This window comes from Cupressus sempervirens, chromosome 5 (assembly GCF_028749045.1).
Source record: "Cupressus sempervirens isolate cs-2001-9-10 chromosome 5, ASM2874904v1, whole genome shotgun sequence".
Taxonomy (NCBI): Eukaryota; Viridiplantae; Streptophyta; class Pinopsida; order Cupressales; family Cupressaceae; genus Cupressus; species Cupressus sempervirens.
The window spans coordinates 251814548-251835235 of NC_143122.1; the positions used below are offsets into that span (position 1 = coordinate 251814548).

The 20688-nt window shown below is 29.8% G+C and overlaps 1 protein-coding gene across 1 annotated transcript; it reads right to left on the reverse strand.

The window, feature by feature from the left end:
- Positions 1 to 19178: 19178 nt before the first annotated feature.
- LOC149555474 (uncharacterized) lies at positions 19179 to 20119 on the reverse strand. Its single transcript, XM_089833647.1, has 2 exons — positions 19961 to 20119; positions 19179 to 19741 (listed from the first exon to the last, which is right to left on the reverse strand). Exons 1-2 carry the CDS (start codon positions 20047 to 20049, stop codon positions 19477 to 19479), a joined length of 354 nt encoding a protein of 117 aa, XP_089689773.1. The 5' UTR covers positions 20050 to 20119; the 3' UTR covers positions 19179 to 19476.
- Positions 20120 to 20688: the final 569 nt, after the last annotated feature.

Sequence of the window (20688 nt, forward strand, 5' to 3'; positions counted from 1 at the left end):
ATTCTAATATGTCCCTAGGGGTCCTAGGACCCCTAGAGACATGTCATCATTTAATGGGTCAGAGGGGGTCATAGGTCAACCTATGACCCCCTTTGACCCATATGAAGCATTCTAATATGTCCCTAGGTGTCCTAGGACCCCTAGGGACATATGTCATCATGTAATGTGTCGAAGGGGGTTATAGTTCACCCTATAACCCCGTTCAAACCATATGAAAGATTCTAATATGTCCCTAGGGGTCTTAGGGACATATGTCATTGTGGAATGTGTCGAAGGGGGTCATATGTCACCCTATGATCCCCTTTGACACATATGAATGATTCTAATATGTCCCTAGGGGTCTTAGGACCCCTAAAGACATATGTCATCATGGAATGTGTCGAAAGTGGTCATTGGGCACCCTATGACCCCTTTCGACCCATATGAATGATTCTAATATGTCCCTAAGTGTCCTAGGACCCCTAGGGACAAATGTCGTCTTGTAATATGTCGAAAGGGTTCATAGGTCATCCTGTGACCCCCTTCAACCCATATAAACTATTCTAATATGTCCCTAGGGGCCGTAGGATCCCTTAAGGACATATGTCATCATGGAATGTGTCGAAAGGGGTCATAGGTCATCCTGTGAGCCTTTTTGACCCATATAAATGACTCCACTAGAAATAATATAGTAAAAATAATAATAATATAGTATAACAATCATATATATATATATATATAATTTATAGATTATAATAATAATAACATAATATATTATATATTATAATTTACATATGATAATAATAATAATAATAATATATTATATATTATAATTTATATATGATAATAATAATATGTATTAATAACATATATATAATATATTACGTTATTATATTTAATAAAAATATAGTAAAAATAATAATAATATATTATATTTATAGATAATAATAATAATAATAACATAATATATTATTATATATTAATAGATTATATATTATATATTTACATTACGTTATATATATATAATATAATATTATATTATATTATTATATAATATATAGATTATATATTATTTTATATATAATAGTTATGTTATTATATTATATCTTTACATATTTCATAACTCAAATTAGTTATATCACTTACAAATTTGTTTTTCCCTCTAATTTTTGTGCCTTTTCCCTCCAATTTTTATGCCGCCGATATCCGATATGAGATCCGATATCCGATCTCATATTGGATATCCGATCTCAAATCGGATATCCGATAAGGCTTGGGCCTTACTTTCCAGGTTTGGTACCTGGATAGGTGAAAAAAAGTCAGAGCGGATTTTGAAGCGCTTTTAGACGTGTTCAAACTCTATTTTTTTCACATTGCCACTTTTTGGCACACCATGATCCTGCACATACCCTTTTTATTTTTTATTATTCTAGCTACATATGTTATCTATAACATAATCTGAGATCAAAGGGAAATAAGTTTATTTCGATGTAGTTTTCTGGTGGGAACTAGATCCCTAATTTCTAGTGTTTTTCAATAACTAAAAGTTATCTTTAAAAAATAAGAAAATATATAATTTTTTATTTGAATTAATTTTTAAAAATCAACTAACTTCATCCATTTCTACACATTTTATTAGTTTACTTCATTTCCAAATTCTAAATAATAATACCAATTTTATGTCATTGAAGGTGAACATCTATACTTTTGTTAGCCTTTTCCTTTGTAAAAAGGTGACATAGGTTTGTACTTTTACCCCCAGATAGCCTAGGTGAGATGAAAATTTTTGCATAATTTTACAATCTTTTCTCTTATATATGGTTCAAGGTTTTAGGCAGATGGTTAGTTTGTGAATAAGTCAAGTTGAATGTTACTTATTGAATTAGTCTTTAAGTTTCTTTATAAATCCAAAAAAGATAGTTTATTTGGAAAGTATTACTTTGGAATTTCTTAATTTGATATTACTATAAGCATAAGTCTAGAATTCACATAATTTAAACAAGTGCCATGTAGTGGCTTATACTTCCCGTTAGAATGTATAGTTATAAATTTATTTTTATTTTTAAAAAAAAAATGATAGATAAAAAGATAGTAGTATAGTCAAATTATTGTTTATGTATGATATAATATAAAATGAAAAAAAAAAATTACCATGCATAATAAAATATTATAGAAAATATAATGCATAACATGTTAATTTTCATTAAAATAAAAATAAATTGAAAGTTCATAAAAATAATAATTTAAATGGTAATGTTTTAAATTTTAAATGGCAATGTCAAATTTAAAAGCAGGTGTGTACTTACTTTTATAGTTCTAAAAGTATTTTAAAGGAATATTGAGAATATTACACTAACTATAATTTGAAAAAACCAACATGAGTACTACACTAGTTATGTATTTGAGTGATATTATTATGTCAAAATACACATCGACAAAAATAATAATCAATAATATTTAATATCTTAATATTTAAATAACAATATTTAATTTATAGTTATATAAATCAATGTCACATGTTGCATATGAAGAAATCAAGTTTGGAAATTAATTTAGTTAACTCATATTTGTAACTTTTTTTTGGTAATATATGATCTTCATTAAAACTTAAAAGTATTGATTACAATGATTTTCCAAAAATAATAACTACCAAAAAAAATTATCAGCATCAAATTTAATATAAAATATTTATGGAGATTGGACCCAATGTTAAGAATATTGAGAAATAAAAAAATTCATATCATTAAATTTAAGATGAGGAATGAATTCATATATTGAAAATTGTCTCAAACCTTTAAAAAAATTATGCAAGCCTCTTAAATGGTGATGACATTTGTGTTGAATTAGCATTTGCAAGATACAAATTTTGGTTTTACAACTGTATAAATTGTTTATGTGAAAAAAAAATATTGTATTAGATTTACTTACAATCGATAAAGATAATAAAAGTATTAGAAAATAGTTTACAAATATTTTCCTCTATTTATTTTTTGTTTCATTTGATATTAGAAAAATGAAAAAAAAACTCAATAATGTAGAGACCGAATGGGAAAAAATGAAATATTAAAAAAATAAAAAAATAAAAAATAAATATTGTTTATATTTTTAGAAAGCATAATTTTCGATATCAATCAATGGTAGAAAAAAGATAAAACATAATCTATGGGACTAATAATATTGTTAGTAAAATATTAAAGGAATAGAATTATAGTTAAACACTATAGTTTTTTAATTAATATATTATTACAAAAATCATGGCAAAAATAATGCAATATGATGAACTCTCTGAAAAAAGCATCCTATAAGACAAATCTATTTGAACCAATAAGAATGCAAATAAACATTTGTTTTAGTGAGACAATTTTAAAATTATGAATCTAAACTTTATGAAACCTATAATTATTTTTAAAATCACAAAAAAAAACTATTGTTATTGGTAGAACTTAATTCACTAATAGATGGAAATAGCTTTTTATCTTTTAGAATATTTTTAGTTGATTCCTCTCAACAAGCAATTGGCTAGTCTAGGTAGTCATAGATTAGATTTCTTTTAAGAGGTACTATTTTTTCAGGCTTCCTTTGATCACCAAAGTTTTAGAAAAAAATCCAGATTATTATGTTTGGCTCATTCATGTATTATTTTATCTTTAGTGCTCTATCTCAATTAATATTTATAGAATTACTTTAAACTAAACGATATAAATCCAACAAGAAAGAGGCTATTATTTTTATGAAATATCTTCAAGTATCTAATAGTCTTCTTCCAATTCGGGGATGTTTTCGGATAGATTTTTGAAAGGAATCTTTATGGGTATACAATTTTTGATGGTTTTTATTACCTATAGGGGCCTTAATGGACCAAGACTCTCTTTGTCCTAGCTATGGGTGAAAGGGCCATGGGAGTTTCCGATGGCATTTCTTCTAAGGTTTTTTCATATGATTTCAATATGCTAGAATTCAGCACTACTATATCTATCCTTTTCTAATGATCTTCTAAGGAATCTTTAATCTTATGCTAATGGTATGATGAAAGAATTAATCTACCTCTTGCAATGTTTGGTTATTGCAAATGGATACTTTAGCATATTATAATCTTGGGCCATCTTTCTCCAAGCTTCAAATAGGATGTGCACTTCCTATTCTCAGTCCTTTTTGGATACTTATCAATTTTAGTCATTGATTAAACTCCTATAATGGGGGCTATACCCACTAATTTTGTTTGCAAAAGAGGGAATGCCCTCTTCAAGTCTCAAGTTGGGCAACTGTATGGAATCCAGACTTCAGTCCCAGGCTATCTCAGGGTTTTCTTCACCCCATTCTTTCCCCCCGTGCCTACACTTAAAGGGCTTCTAAAATTGTACATATTTGTAAAATTAATATAATGGGAATTTGTCTTTTATTGATAAAAAAATATATCAAAATCTCATTAAAAATATTATTTTAGATAATATGGAATTTCACAAGTACTTAATTGGCATTTCAATAATATGATGTGATTTAACTAACCTATATACACATGTATTCAAACTAATTTACATCTTAGTTTGTATGTAGTTTATTTTATAGTACTTTTTATTTTTAAAATGAATGGCTTTTTCAACACTCTAACATCTTGGAGGAGTCTAACATTAAAATTTTCTAGGAAGTCAAACATTCAAGATGTATTCTAAATCATGAACTTAACTACTAACTTTCTTCAAAATCAAGTTAACTTAATTTATTTATAGATAATTAACTAAGGGGCATATATCATAATGCATCAAATTATTAGATTTTGGTTACAAGTCAACTATGTAATTGTGGAGTAAAATTGATTGACTCATATTCCATTAGTAGTAGTTCATACCAACCTATTTAACCTAAGAACAAATGATGTATTGCACTTAGCAATTGCTACATCTTGGTGATGTTCACAATGATAAGTCATTAACACTTATTGAGAGATCTTCCCTCTTGATAGAAACTCTAGATTTAGTTGTGCTTGAATTAAAAATAATTGTAAGACCATGACCTATTTACAAAGTTTAGATATTTCAACCTATAAATATCCCCTAAAAGTAATGAGTACTTAATCATGAAATTGCATCAGCGTAAACATAATTAAGATTAAATGAATGCTAAGCCCAATATGAAATATAAATCAGTAAACTGAATAAACACTACACAATTGAATGTAAGTGAAATATTGCAACATTGACTTTCAAAATTAAAATTAAAATATTTTTAAAATATTAATTATATATAATAATAAAAAAAAAAATCAGTCTACATTCTACATGATTGACGGATTGATCTTAATATCAGACTAAAGCCTCAAGCATCAAAATGAAGGACAATAGCTTAAATGAAGATCACCCAAGAAAAAAAAAATCTTCTACAAATAAATAAGATGTCCACTATTCAAACTACCCTTACATGCACAAATAAAGTGATAAATTAAAATACAAGTGACCGATGCAAGATAGGTGTCTTTATAAGCCGAGAGGCTTTCTACAGTGGAAGCATTCATTAATGTAAGCATTTTAACTATTTAAATAAAATTTGATAGGTAACTAATAATTTTAAATTGTATTTTAAAATGAAGATGATTGATGGAATAATAATATTTTAATGTACAGTCACTAACCATAATACATCTTTCTACAAACTACAATGATAATAATAACGGATTGTAATGGACATATATAACGTAAACTTCAAAGCATTGCGAGGGCTTACATGTTTTGTGATGATGAAGGGAAAGTCCAGCAATAAATTAGGTGGTACAATCTTTCACTTCCACAAGTTTTGTATTGTTTACAAAAGTCTATTTTAAATATTGTTTAAGCATTCCCCAACATCTGTGACTGCCAAAGCTTGAATGATTATTGAGAAAGAAATGGAGCTGATTAATGGGGTAGCACATCCACCCACCCACTCTAATAACGAGGTCCCCAAGATGGTTAGTTTATAATTGTATTTTAATTGTTTCACTCGAACGTTGTTTAATTTATAGCAACATTCTAAAAAAAGATGCTCCAGACAATTATTAATAGGTGGCAGTTTGAAAGCCAGCACAATAGTAAACTACTACATTTTCTAAAATTTGAAGAAAATCTTTATTAAATTAAATTAAATTAATTGAAATGGAAGCGAACTATTTTTATTTGATCGATTACAAGAGTGGGAAGAACAATCTTATATATGTTATTGAATATGTAATGCAATTTATCTTACCTGAAGCAATAACAAGTGATCCTCTACATTTGTATTTTTCTGCAGCAAATCATATTTTTTCTAATCTTAAATACACATTCCTTTGGTTATAGGATTTTTAGTACAAATTTGCAGAGAGCTGGTTGTGATAACCGTTACAATAATTTGCAGAGAACTGGTTGTGATAATTGTTACAACAAGACAAGCTTTTGTGAAGCTTAGTTATAAATTTTTTGGAATGCATGATTTTTTATAAAATAGTTCTTCTATGTCAGATGGTAACCATTGTTCTTGCTTAATCTGTGGTGTATGCGAATGTCTTTGAAATAGATAGCTTAATTTTATTTTTTCTATTACCAATGTTTATTTTCAAGATAGATAGAAAAATGTTGCACGTTCTGTATTCATCTATTGAGCATGTTCTAGATTCATCTATTGGGCACATTCAGTCATTTTGGATTTTAAAGTGATACAGTCCACAAATTCCCAAAATGAAAAGTGACTGAAACCATGCCAAATGACTTACCAATCATGTCTTGTTGTTGGATGAGAAAAATAGGGCATAGTTTGTAGGAAATATTATGTAATCCCTACTAAAGCATAACTTTCATTTCGAAATGGACAAACCAAAACTAGTCTCTAGCAAAAATTGCTTCAATCTACTCACAGAAAATGAAAATTAAATTTCAAAATATAGAGGGTTTTAGGGTTTATTTAATAAATTGGGGTTTAAGAGCTACTAAAATATTTGTTCCCTTCGACAAGTTAAAAAAATATTGCATGTTGATTTGTGTATATTGCGTATACATAAATTAGGTTGAAATTAATAATTTAATATTATAATACATATTTCCAGAAAATGTCTAACATTTCAAATTTAATAAACCATTTTTAAAACCTTATTAATAGCATATTAACCTTATTAAAAACCTTATTAGCCAATAGGCTTTTTCACTAGGGCCAGAAGCTATCAAATTCATCTCACATTGCGGGCCAAAAGTTCATTTCACGGCTCGTCTCCCACCTTTGACAATTGGCAACTGCCTGGCTTTATTTCATAGTTGGGCTCTTACAGAAGGACGTATGGAATGGAGGAAATATTAAAATATGTGTTAAATGATTTTGTTACCATCCGGTGTGGCACTTGTACATGTATAATTTTCAATCTCAACTCTGCAAGAGTTTTTCCAATGGAGTCATCTTGTTATACATACAATTATTTTTTAGGATTTAATTCTATATATATGTTCTTAAAATTGTAAAAATAAATAAATTTTAAATATTTAACAAGAGATCATATTAATTTAGTGGCTATTTAAAAGAAAAAAGTTGATTAATTTGAACCTTGTGGAGGTTAATTTCATTATACAAATTTGATTGAAAATAAAATTTAGAAGTTTAAAAAAAAATTGGGTATGAGTGATTGTAGTTTAATTGTAATTTTGAGTTTTTTTATATATTAATAAGATTTCAAAAAATATTATGTTGAATATTAAAACAATTATCATGTAATTGTTTAATATATAGTATATTAACATTAAGTGTATTAGAAAAACTATATTTTATAAAAGAAAAGAATGAAAAAGACAACTATAAATAATCAAGTTATTAAAAAAGGGTTTAGAATCCCCTTTTCTCAAGATATTGGATTCAAGGAATAACCTTATGTTCTCATACACAATTGCCACTTAAGGGTAGTGCTCCTAAAAAGAATGATCACATCTTTATCACCTGTAAAAGATTATATTCTTCAAATTTTTAAAGCTTTAAAAAATTAATAAAATTAGTTACATTTACTTGTAATATATTTGCTCAAGTGTGCATGTAAATGTGAAATTTATTTAATAGTTTCAAATGTATTAAATGAATATAATATTAAAGCATCCACAAATAGAGAAATGGTATCATAGTTTCAAGAGCATAAAATAATTATTTTTCAGGCTAGAGGTCTAATTTGATCTAGAGTCTATAATTTTACGTGTCATTATTTGCATTCTATTCAAAACATATTAGTGTTTTACTTTTTATTTTTTATAAATCTTATGTTATGATTTTAAAAAGTAAAGTTTTCTATTGTTTTAACTGAAGGATTTGATCAACACAAATCCACAAAGCCTTCAAACACCTGCATGCAAAAACTTGTCATAGAAGAAAAAGACAAGAGGAGGCAAGGGTTTTACTCTGAAAATATGCTAATGCATTTTCAAAAATGGAAAAGATAACTAAATACAAAGGAGATCAATCCTTATAAAAGGAGATCAAAACCCGAAAGGGTATCCTAAAAGGAAAAGTTATTTAATAATTACTAATTAATTATTAAATAGAGATGCAAAAAATATGCATAAAGGAAAATCTTAAGGGAATAAAGCAAACTTAATAAATTAAATTAAATCAACACTTTACTCTAACATTAACTGTACAAAAATTATAAGACATGGATGTGCCTATAGGGATGAAGGTTGAAGTCTCTTCTGATGAGAATGGTTTTGAGGGTGCTTGGTTTGAAGCAACTATCATAGGAAGTGTTCATAATACTACAAAAATAAAGTACTATGTTAGATATGAGCATTTCATAACTAATGAAGTGGTTCCAAAGCCCCTTGTGGAAGAGGTCTTTCATGAATATATGTGTCCAATTCCACCTCAACTAGCATTGCCTTCAATTATAGAAGCTGACCTTCGTGTCGAAGTACTAGAAAATGACCGTTGGTGGAGGGGGGTGATTATTGATACATTTGAGTCACCTCTTAGTATAAAAGAGTTATATGACGTATATTTCCCTGATAGTCATACTCTACTACCATTTTTACACTCCCAATTACGACCAGGACAAGAATGGGTTGGAGGTTGATGAATTCCAACACAATCATATTGAACAACTCACAATATTTTTGTATTGAGATTAATTGCTTGATAGATAATTTTGAGTTCTTTTTGTCTTTGAACTGAAAACTACTATTTGAAGTATTCCTGAATCACTTACTATTTCCTTTTCTATTGAGATCAAGTACGTTTGAAATCCATTCAACTACTTGTTAAATAATGTACTTAACTTCAAATTTGTTTTCTATATTTAATTAGTAAATAAAAATTTTCTATTGGATATTTAATTTCATTCTTCTATCGATTATTAAAATTATATTTGTATTTTTTTATTTCTATTTATATTCATTCCCATATGTTTAAATTAAATAAATAAAAAGTAATTTAATTTCTATGTAAGTTGATTATTTTTTTTAAGCTAAAAATTCTTATGTGTTTCATAATTGTATACATATCAAAAAAAATAAAATGGATGTTGACCAAAGTGAATCTAAAATAACTATTGGTAGCCCATTGCTTCAAGATGATTCTATCGAATTAGATAGAAATGATGAAACCTATTTGGATAGATTGGGAAGAGTCATTGCAGAGTGTTGTGATATAATGGTCAATGAAATGCATGGCGTAAGCCTAAATGTTCAAGATGTGCAAGATCTTCAAATCCTACAAATGGAGTACTATACAAAGGGGATTCATGAAGCATGGAGGAAAGGAGTCTGATTTTGTGAATATATGAAAGACATGCATTACGATGAGGAATATAAGGAAGGAGAAAATTATAATTTCCTCATTGAAGAATTCCAAGTGTCTCTAGACCACTGTAATGAAATCTTGCTCTAACAAAATAATGAATCACTCTAATATTTTTGCATTAATAATTTCAAGGAATATTTTTTCTATACAATCCATGTTTGATGGGTATGGATTCTTAGGAAAATTGAAGATATGTATCTAGATAAAAGGGTTTTTACTATTTCATATATCTATGTATGTAATTCTCTTATGGAGAAAATTTTGATTTCATCACTGAAGAACTCTAAGTGTGTCTACACCACTGCAATAAATTCTTGCATTTTTGAAATAGTGAACTAGTCTTATATTTTGGAATTATAATGTTTAAGGAAATTTTATTTCTATATAGGTCATCTTTAAAGGGTATGGATTCTTAGATAAATTAAATATATGTTTCTAAATAAATGGGAGTTTAGTATTTCATATATTTATGTATGCATTTCTCCTATGGAGAAAATATCTTTCTCCTTTATCTATTTCCAATTTGTTCAATTATTTTAAGAAATATGTATCTTAATTACAACATAATGGCCCCAACTATTTTCCAATTTTATAAACAATCTCTATGAAACTTTAATTTCTTCTTATATTACTTTTACAATTCCTTGATATTGTTAGCTTAAAGAATAAATTTGACAACTAAGTGTCAATACACTTAACCAAGATCAAGAGTAAGTGTCGAGTAAGATAAAGTGTCGAGCTATAACAAGTGTCGAGTGTAACAGGTCTCGAGTGTTAACAAGTGTAGAGCTATAACAAGTGCCAAGTGTAACAGGTGCCGAGTGTTAACAAGTGCCAAGCTATAACAAGTGTCGAGTGTAACAGGTGCCAAGTGTTAACAAGTGCCAAGAGTAACAAGTTTTGAGTGATACAGTTTTGTTTAGGTGCCGAGCTATCCAGGAAATAGCATGTGCCGAGTATCAGCAATACTTCAAGAGCCGAGTAACTCAGTAGATCAGCATAAAAGTTTGAAATTGCACAAACTATGATGCAAACAGTTTTTGCAACCGACAGAAGGTAAACTTTGAGGGATTTAATGATAAAATAGAATCTTTTATTTTTCCCATGCAATTCACATGCAGCCAATAAGAAAAATGATAAAGGCATACAACCAATCAGTAAAAAACAAGTATTGAGCGGGAAATTGAGATTCAATATGGATCATAGATCCAAATCAAACCCTAAGTCTTTGCAGTCTTTATAAGTAAGACAAATTTTCATTGTAAATATTATGAAGGACATACAAGGGTGCATAAGGAAATCTATTTTAGAAGCAAGGGTTATCAGATCACAAAGGATCAAGATCAAGAGAAGGTGGAAAAGGAGCCTGCATTCAGCAATCAAGGATTGTAATCTATCAGGTTTATTGCATCTAATACTCTCTAGCAATTGTATTAGAATGAAAATCCTATGGTGATAGGTTAGCTTTATAGCTATTTTGTAAGATCCTTTTGATTAGGTGATTAAAATCCTTTAACAGGGTGACACTTCATGTTAAGTGTTTGTAAATCCTCTAACCAAGTCACTATTAATACAGTGTAAAGCCTTTAACAGGGTAGGCCTTTAACAGGGAAAACCATCAGAAGTGGTTGAACAATATTGCTGTAGTAAATTTTGTGGATATCATCCCCACCCCAGTTTTACCTTCTTATTCCTGGAGGGTTTTTGGGTTACCAAATTCCAGTGTTATGAGTTATTGATGCATAAGTTTTGTTACATGTTTATTTGATGTATTTACATGCATGCAATTTACTTTAAGTTAAAAGTTTTATTGACTAAAGTGTGATACTTATGATTCACCCCCCCCCCCCCCCCCCCCCCCCCTCTCATAAGTACTCTTTTCATATTTGAATATTCCAACAAATATTTGGTAATAAAATAAATATCACCATATTTCTTATCTATGATATTTTTTGTGAACATAAATTGCAAGATATTTCTCATTAATTGAAGATTTTATTCACTTTATAGCTATGAGTCTATCAGCACCAAATTTTCAATATGATGAGGAAAGGAAACAATATCAAATAGAGCAACGGAGAGCATATCAAAGAGAATATCAAAGGGAATATCAAAGACATCGGAGAGAAAAAATGGCAAAAGATCAAAGACAAGATCAAAGAAGGAGGAGTAATGAACTCCAAAGAAAAATTTATGCTAGATGAAGGGCACAACTATTAGTGCAAGAATTGGAATCTGAAAATAGAGATCAACAAAATAGTAACAAAAGTTATCATCAAAGAACATCTAATGGAGTGTCGCATTTTAAGATACAAGGAAGATATCAAGTGGATTTATAGTTCAGTGAGAGGTATAATTAACCCTTGACTACAAATATGGAATTGGATCTTCAAAATGAAGTTTCAAGGACAATTGAACATGTTCCTAAAACACCCCATCATACAACTCAAGTTGGGATAAATTTAACTAGACAAGGAAATGTAGAAAATGCACAAAACCCAAATGGAAATCTTCATGATAATTTCTATAGATTCCAAATGTAGTTTCGCCAAAAATTGGATAGCTTAAGAATGCCAAACATGTGTTATATTTGTTAAGAATGTTATCTAGGAATGAAAGTGTCATGCACCTCAGAAGGTCCAATGTGTAATAGATGCCGACAAGAGAGAGGAAATGATAGATTCTCAAATTAAAATAATATGGATCTAGGACCTCAACCTAAGGAGCTTGCAAACTTGACACAAGTTGAGGAAATGTTAATTGCATGTGTGAGTCCCATACTGCAAGTGACACATGCAACTGGTGGCCAATTTAAGTACAAAGGACACACAATAAGTTTTCCACAAAATATAGATCATGTTTCAAACATATTGCCACATACAATAGATAAGTTGCCAATTATTATTATTCAATGGAGAGATCAACATGGACACAATATAACTTTACTGTGAATAGAGATTGTGTATACAAAGCACTCAAATGCAAAGTAGAGCATGATAAATTTTACTCTGATATTTGAATTAATGAAAACACTCTCAATGATCTACCCAGAAATAGAGATGAAAATGTTTTTCATAGATTGAAGACAATGAATATGGAATTTGCTACAGATGCAAATGATATTGTTTTTCTGGGTCTAGTTATGGAGATAGATGAAGGGAATGTAATTGAACACACAACATCAATGGCTTCAAGACCTCCTAATGCACAAAAGGAAATGGAAATTATCCATGCATGGGTTAATAATCCTGATGCAAACCTAGCATCATTGATAGATTGGACAAGTATTGGTGTGTCACCTATTAATGAGTATGTCACATCAGGATTATTGGATATGCCATTCCCAACACTATTTCTTAACAGTACTTATGATTGGTTAGAACCACATTTGTGACATGTATATTTTCATGAATTTGTAAAGCATCTTGTATGATATAGGGATTATCATTTTGGCAAACAGCCTAGATTTAGATATTTCGTGAATAACATGATCATGAGACATCATGCACAGAATTCATCCTCTATTTTTATAAAGAGAAACTTTAAAGACATGCCAATCACCATCAATGAGTTGCAAAAACATGGAAACTACACCTCACTTTAGATTGGCAGAGAAATTGATGAGGTTTGATACAATGGTAAGGGGAACAAGGTCATATTGGGCAAAATCTCATGCAGAATTGATAGATTTGCTTCATCAAATTGGTTGTCCTACAATATTTTTCACATTGAGTGCAACAAATATGTATTGGCATGATTTACATGTGCTAATGCCAGGAACAATGCCAACTAATCCACACAAAGCTCAAAATTGGCATAGGCAAAATATAATTGATTATCCTCACATTGTGGCATGCTATATGCACTTGAGACACTCTATGTTTAGAAAGAGATTCTAGAAAATGGAATGAATGCCAAGGATTTTTGGTGTAGATATGAATGGCAACATAGGGGGTCCCCACATGTGCATGGATTCATATGGATCGAAGGAGCACCTAATATGGACAACATTGACTAGTCAAATGAGGATGAACGCAAAAGTGCTAAAAGATATTTTCATTCTATTGTTCATGCATGGAACCCTAGAGAAGATCCTCACCAATGAAATATACAGGTATGTTTATAAATATGTATTCTATGGTATAATTTCATATGACTTGATTTACTCATTCAACTTATTTTGAACTGTAGCCTTTCATGAATTTTCAACAACACCCATGTCTCAAAAACATGAGAGAACTTGCAGAGGTCAATCTAGATCATGAGTATGAGATCCTAAATTGTGTAGAAAGACACACAATTTGTAAGGAGGGTGCATGTTTTCAAAAAAAAGGGGGCATATGGTTTGCAAGTAATCATTTCATTACAGAGCAATTTTAAACCAAAATTACAAATTGGTCACAAGTGTCACATGACTAACTACATATATCTCTTTTATATTTATTATAGGTATAATGCACCTTGGCCATTAAACCTAGAGGGATCAAAATTATATGAAGACAGAGAAACATGTGAAAGAAATTTGAACTAGCCAGAAATGATAAAAGAGTCAATTCACATAATCACCACGTACTACAACTATGGAGAGTGAATATAGATTGGCAACATGTTCTTTCCAAACATGTTGTGGTGAAATACATTGCCAAATATGTAGCAAAAGCAGAGAAAAGCTCAGAAACATACCACCAAATGTTGATGTGCCTTTCCAACATTGAAAACCTAGATGATTTAGTTGCACGTGCATATAGAAAACTTCTAACTGAGACAATTATAGAAAGAGACATTGGTGCTCAAGAAACATGTCATATGTTATTAGAGCTTCCATTGGTAGAGTGTAGTAGAATATTTTTTAATCTAAATGTCTCGCATGAGATCTTAAAACTTGTAACTATAAATAATGAAAATGGAAATGATGCAGAGAATACTGAAGAACAAACAAAATCTCTCATTGACGGGTACAAAAAAAGGCCACTATGTATGGAAGTTGTCACATTAATTGATGCAGCAAGATCATGGATATATAATCCTAAAAGAAGAAGAGAGAATAAATGGGAGTGAAGGGAAAAAGTAGCAATAGTTAGAGTGTTTCCTTGATTTATATCTATGCCTTCACAGAAATCAGCTAAATAGATTGACTTCCGTTTATTAGAATTATTGCTCTACAAGCCATTTCGTGATATAGAATGAGATATTGGTCATAATGATGATGCCATCATACAAAAATGTAAGACATTTAATTAAATTCCTTGGCATGTTGAACGTACTATGGTGACAGACAATGATGAAAACCCAAGTGATTTTGACACTAAAGACAATGAAAATGTTCAAAGAAATACAACAGAACATGAATGGGAGATTATATCTAGGTTGCATCATGGTCAAAATTTAGAGTGCTCAGAAATAGACATGTTGGGGAGAAAGAGACATTGAAAAGCATACAAATTGGTCTATTGATTATAAGGGAGAAGAGTATACTACTGCAGCAATCAATTTTATAAGTAATATGAAGAATCGTGGTTGTCTAATAGATGATGACATTCCCCAATGCATCAACTACATGACCCTTGGTGACAAACAGAAAAAGGAAGTTGACATTATTATGACACCCTATCATAGAAATCAGAATGTGGAGTCATTGTTCATGATAATTCAAGGAACAACAAGCACTGGAAAGTCATATCTAATTGGTACCATTAGTCAATCTCTTCAAAATGCAGCAGTGCCCTCTATATCTCCCCTTCTATTTCTTGCTCCAATAAGATTTGCAGAATTCAACACAGGAGCTTCTACAATTCATTCAAAATTAAAAATACCAATACAAGATTTTTCTCAATTGGAAGGAACAAGACTCATCAGTTTTCAAGAAGAAATGACACATATCAAGTATATTTTGATTGATTAAATGAGCTTCATTGGTCAGAAGATGTTGGAGAACATAGACTCTTGACTTCGACAAGCATTCCCACAAAATATAGATATAAGCTTTGGAGGTAAAAGGCTTCACTTTTCCTCATTCACAAGTACACCATGTACAAAATATAGACTAATAAATTACTAAAATATAATTAAAAATTATTCATTCTAACATAAATATTTTCATTCTTATATTTTAGGTGTATCTATTATTTTGGTAGGAGATTCAGGCTAGCTTGCTCCGGTTAGTGATAGACCAGCATATGACAGTAATAGAAGGGCAAAGTTGCTATGGCAAGAATTCAAGATTGTTGTTACTTTGGATAAGATATTCAAACAAGATCGGGAAAATGACAATCAACAAAGATTTTGTCAACTTTTGATGAATGTAAGATATGCAAACCCACATATTAATGATTGGAGGTTGCTAATGACAAGAACCCCTATCAACATAAATCTTGCAACAAATTTACAATTTGAAAATTTTGTCCATCTATTCTCAACAAATGAAAGTGTTCATAGTCATAATAATAAAATGTTGCACTCATTGAAGTATCCTGTTGCACTAGTATTGCGACAAAAGTAGGACATGGTAATGCATTTGAATATTATTCAGATGACAAGCTTGATCTAGATTTGTTAATTTGTAAGGATGCAAGTTTCATGCTAACTTCAAATCTATGGGTACAACCAGGTCTTGTAAATGGATCTTTGGGGTATGTTCGAAATATAGTCTACAAACAAGGAAACACTCTATCTGAATCTCCAACATATGTGATGGTTGAGTTTGATAACTATTCAGGATTACCATTTGAAGACCATCATCCAAAAGCAATTCCAATAACACCAATACAGAAGGGTAGAACACTTCAATTGCCTTTAAGATTGTCATGGGCATTAACTATACATAAATCTCAGGGTTTGACTCTTCCACAAGCGATAATTGATATATAACCAAAAGAAAGAACAAGATTGACATTTGTGGCAATTTATCATATTAAATCTTTACAGTGTCTAGGAATAATGCCTCCATTCATGTATGATCGCTATGAGAAAATTAAAAAGGTAGACAAGTCGCCAAGCACAAGGATGAAGAAAATAGACTTAAGTTGTTAGAAGAAAATTGGTGAAATATTTTTTTTCAATACTTTGTCCAATGCAAGTACAATTTTAATTTGCGACTTTAATATTTTATAATTTTTATTATACTTACTATACTATTGTATGATTGTAGTATTTAAATAAAGTTTTCATTTACTTGTATATTGCTATGAATAACATTTCAAATGTTTTAAATATTTGTTGTCACATCCATAATATATAAATAGACTTCTAATATACCCTTGCAAATTCTTTTTAGTATCCTTACATTAAAGAAAATGACCACTTATTTTTTTATGCCCTTATAAGTTTGTATCACTCTATCTCAACTAATTTTTTTAAAGACAAAAAGTACTAATGTTTAAAAAATGTGTCAAGATATCAATTTGATCAAATATATTTGATGTTTATTTCATGTAACATACCTTAGTTTAATGATTATGGTTACTATCCTTGATGCAACATTTCTTTCCTTTTTGAAAAAGTCATATTCTTTATCATGTTTTAAGATATAATTTATTTTCATAATCTCCATGTAGCTTACGAAGATATCAGACAAATTATGTTTGGAATGGGTTTACTGGTGGTCGCAAGACTTTCATCGTAGACTTCCACAAAATGTCATCCTTTGTATAGAGGAGTTGAGTGTTCGATTTTAGATAAGGGATAGAATGACCAGTCGAATTATAAACAATGGACCAAGGAACAATCAATTAAAATTTTATAACTATGCTCTGTACTTCAACTTCCATTATGCCACAAAATTGAAGATGAACTTAGATGTCAAATTTCATCCCCTTCAGATTGAGGTTGTAGACTTTTGGGGATAGCCAAATGCTTTGTGCTGTGAGATTCGTGATCTTTATCTTGCAGGATGCATTTATAAAATTATCATTACCCCAATAGTACATGTCAGGAAGCACACTCTCTCTGATGAGCTCAATATAGAGTCTATGAAATTTCTTAAAGGAAAATCTAAAATTAGCTATCACAAGGGTCTACTCAAAGAATGGTTGATAGCCACTCTTAATTTTGGTTACACAATCATGTTCACAATAGACCAAGTCATTCCATCTTTCAGGTTGTTGCATGCCACTTATGACATACCTACATTATTTCACGTAGAGTCTACTCTGTCAATTAATGTACAAAAAAATCTTCATGGAAATGTAGAGTTATTACCAATCCATCCATAGTTGAAAAAGTAAAAATATTCTACATATTATTTGTCAATGTATTGTCAACATTTTGAACAATACTATTTTTTATTATACCCAATTTTGGAATAACTATTAACTATTACACTATCACGTTTTACGATGAATTATGTCATTATTTCTTTCAATGATTATTAAGTATTTCTTTATTACACATGTTTGTATAAAAATTTCTATATTGCTTCAATGTGAATTGTTTAACAATAGAATGTATAACGTTTCTTCGATTTTTATAGCATTAAATAATTATCTTTGGGATTTTAAAATATCTTTTTAAATTACTTTTTTTTTTCTCTATGAAATTTTTTTTAATTAATATATAAAACGTATACTAAATCATAATAAAATTAAAAATTTTCATAATATATTAACTATAACGAATTATAAATTTAAATATTATGTCTTCCATTTTGCTACTAGCTTAGATATTTTATATATATAATAAGTCTTCAAGACGCTTATTTTCATACATGAAGGATATATCTCGACTTATTTTATATACATAAAATATACATAAGCTAGTTTAAGACTCTCATAGTTTGATACCGAACTTTAGACTGAGAAATTTTGCACTTCAAATTCATAGGCTCATGCAATTCAATATCGAATCGTACCGAAATGATTATAAACTGACGGATCATGATTTATGTGTTTAGAATCCTGAAAGCTCGTTCATACAGGTCAGGAAGAGTTACATTACCTCCAGTGTTGTTTAATAGCCATCGATATATTCATCTGCTCTAGGTTGGATTTTAAGTTCATGATGATTTTTATTATTATTAACTATGATTCTCTCTGGACCTAACCGACTCGAACATGTAACCCAATAATATGCATAAATTACTAGTTCCTGTTTTAAATAACTGATAAAAAATTCTAAAGTAAATCTTCCTGTATTTTCTTTATGTTTGAACAATATTAATATGCAACGAGTGCTAGGTCTTTTATTCATTTTCATAAACCACTATGTATGAAACTTGAATGAATAAATTTCTTTTTAAAACTATATAATTTTGATAATAATGTCACAATACTGATAAGCCAACGTCAAGTAAGCACGGGCCAAGAAAATTGTTTTCCTACATGAGGAGATGATCTAAATGGGGCATCAATTGTGTTCTTGAACTTCATTCGGTACTGCAGAAAATTTCTCGAGTTACATAGGTAGTGGAAATTGAGAATGAAAAGAAAATGTAATTAGACTTAGATGAACGATAATCAATTTTATTAAAATTACTTTCACGAGTAGCTCATTTTTAAAGAGCTGAACAAAATCTCTCTATGAGTATTGTTGAAAATTTGTGCGCTCACACAAGGTCAAGGAAAGTAGTAAATTGAAACCATTATGTAGACTAATATACCAAGATTCTTCTCTTCCACAACACTAACAGAGCTGGAAACTTGTAGTAGAGATAACTATATATGTACGAATAAAGGTCTATAAGTTGCATAATACCACAAGAAGCTGCTTCATGTGTTTTAAGTTAAATAAAAACTATGGATTATCAGTAAAAGGTCTCCCAACATCAGTGTCATCTAGGGAAGAAGAAGACCTAAACCGAAGTGTCTGCTCTTCATCTTGCCTTTTAGAGGGTGCAGGAATATCTTCAATCATCTTGTGCTGCCCTTTTGGATGGAAGATGCCTGAACTTGCATGAGGAACCCACCATGTTTGCAGCCCACTTTCCTCTTCTCTCTTACCTAACGATAATTTCTCACCAGTCTCCTCTTTTTCATTATCATGTCCATGGACATACTTCCTACAATTATAAAAATAGAAATTTGAAAAAAATATATATTAGGAAACCAGGACAACCATAAACCTTTTTCAAAACCATAAAACAATTAGAAATAAAAAGAACCCAAATGGCAACCAAAAATTAAAAGAACACAAGATTCATTATGGAATCAGGACAATTATGAACTTTTCAAAACCATTAAACTCATAGAAATGTGTTACAATTGAACCATCTCCATACCTTGAAGCCAGATTACTTGTACAGCTTTGTTTTCCTACCATCTTCAAACCATTAGCTTCAAGAATTACTGGAACTAAATTCTTCATCATATTCCCTACTCGTCAGATGGCCCTGATAATACAGCTTTTCTTATGAACTTTTATCAGAATCTGTTGGAGATGTTTTTAGGAGGTTAGATTTAATGTATTACTTAAACTCTGTATGAAAGACAATGAATATGGTAGATGTGAAATCATTATGAACCAAAAGAATATCGATTGATTTTCTGACAACTTGTGTGTAATAAGTTCATACGTGCCATGTGCTGTGAGGATTCATTAATGTTTCTCCACTATGTTGGTCCCTGATTTCCTCAACTTGTACGTCGTCACATGGGGAGGGAGGAATTGATTCTGCCGCGTTTAAAGCATTCACAATTAAATTGTAGGAATTGATTCTTCTGGTTTTGGTAATTGTAATGTGCTTTTAAAAAGAAAATTCGAATATAGCAATTATTAGAGCAAGAGCTCTTTGAGAGCAAATTGGACGTAATATTTAAAATTATGATTTTGAAAAGAGTAGTTATAAATTTTAGCAAATTTAATTTAGATTTTTAATTAATATTTTAAATTTTAGTTTTATAGAATAATGGGGCGACTAGCCATTGTCTAAAAATAATGTAATGCATTGTAAAATCACGAGATTTGAATTAATAGATTTTTTACCAAGAAAATTTAAAAAATTAAAAT

Excerpts from the sequence above, each read along its gene's own strand:
- LOC149555474 (XM_089833647.1), bottom strand. The coding sequence starts at position 20,049 with ATGATGAAGAATTTAGTTCCAGTAATTCTTGAAGCTAATGGTTTGAAG. Across the intron at positions 19,742-19,960 it reads ACAAGTAATCTGGCTTCAAG|GAAGTATGTCCATGGACATG; the intron begins GTATGGAGATGG and ends TTATAATTGTAG.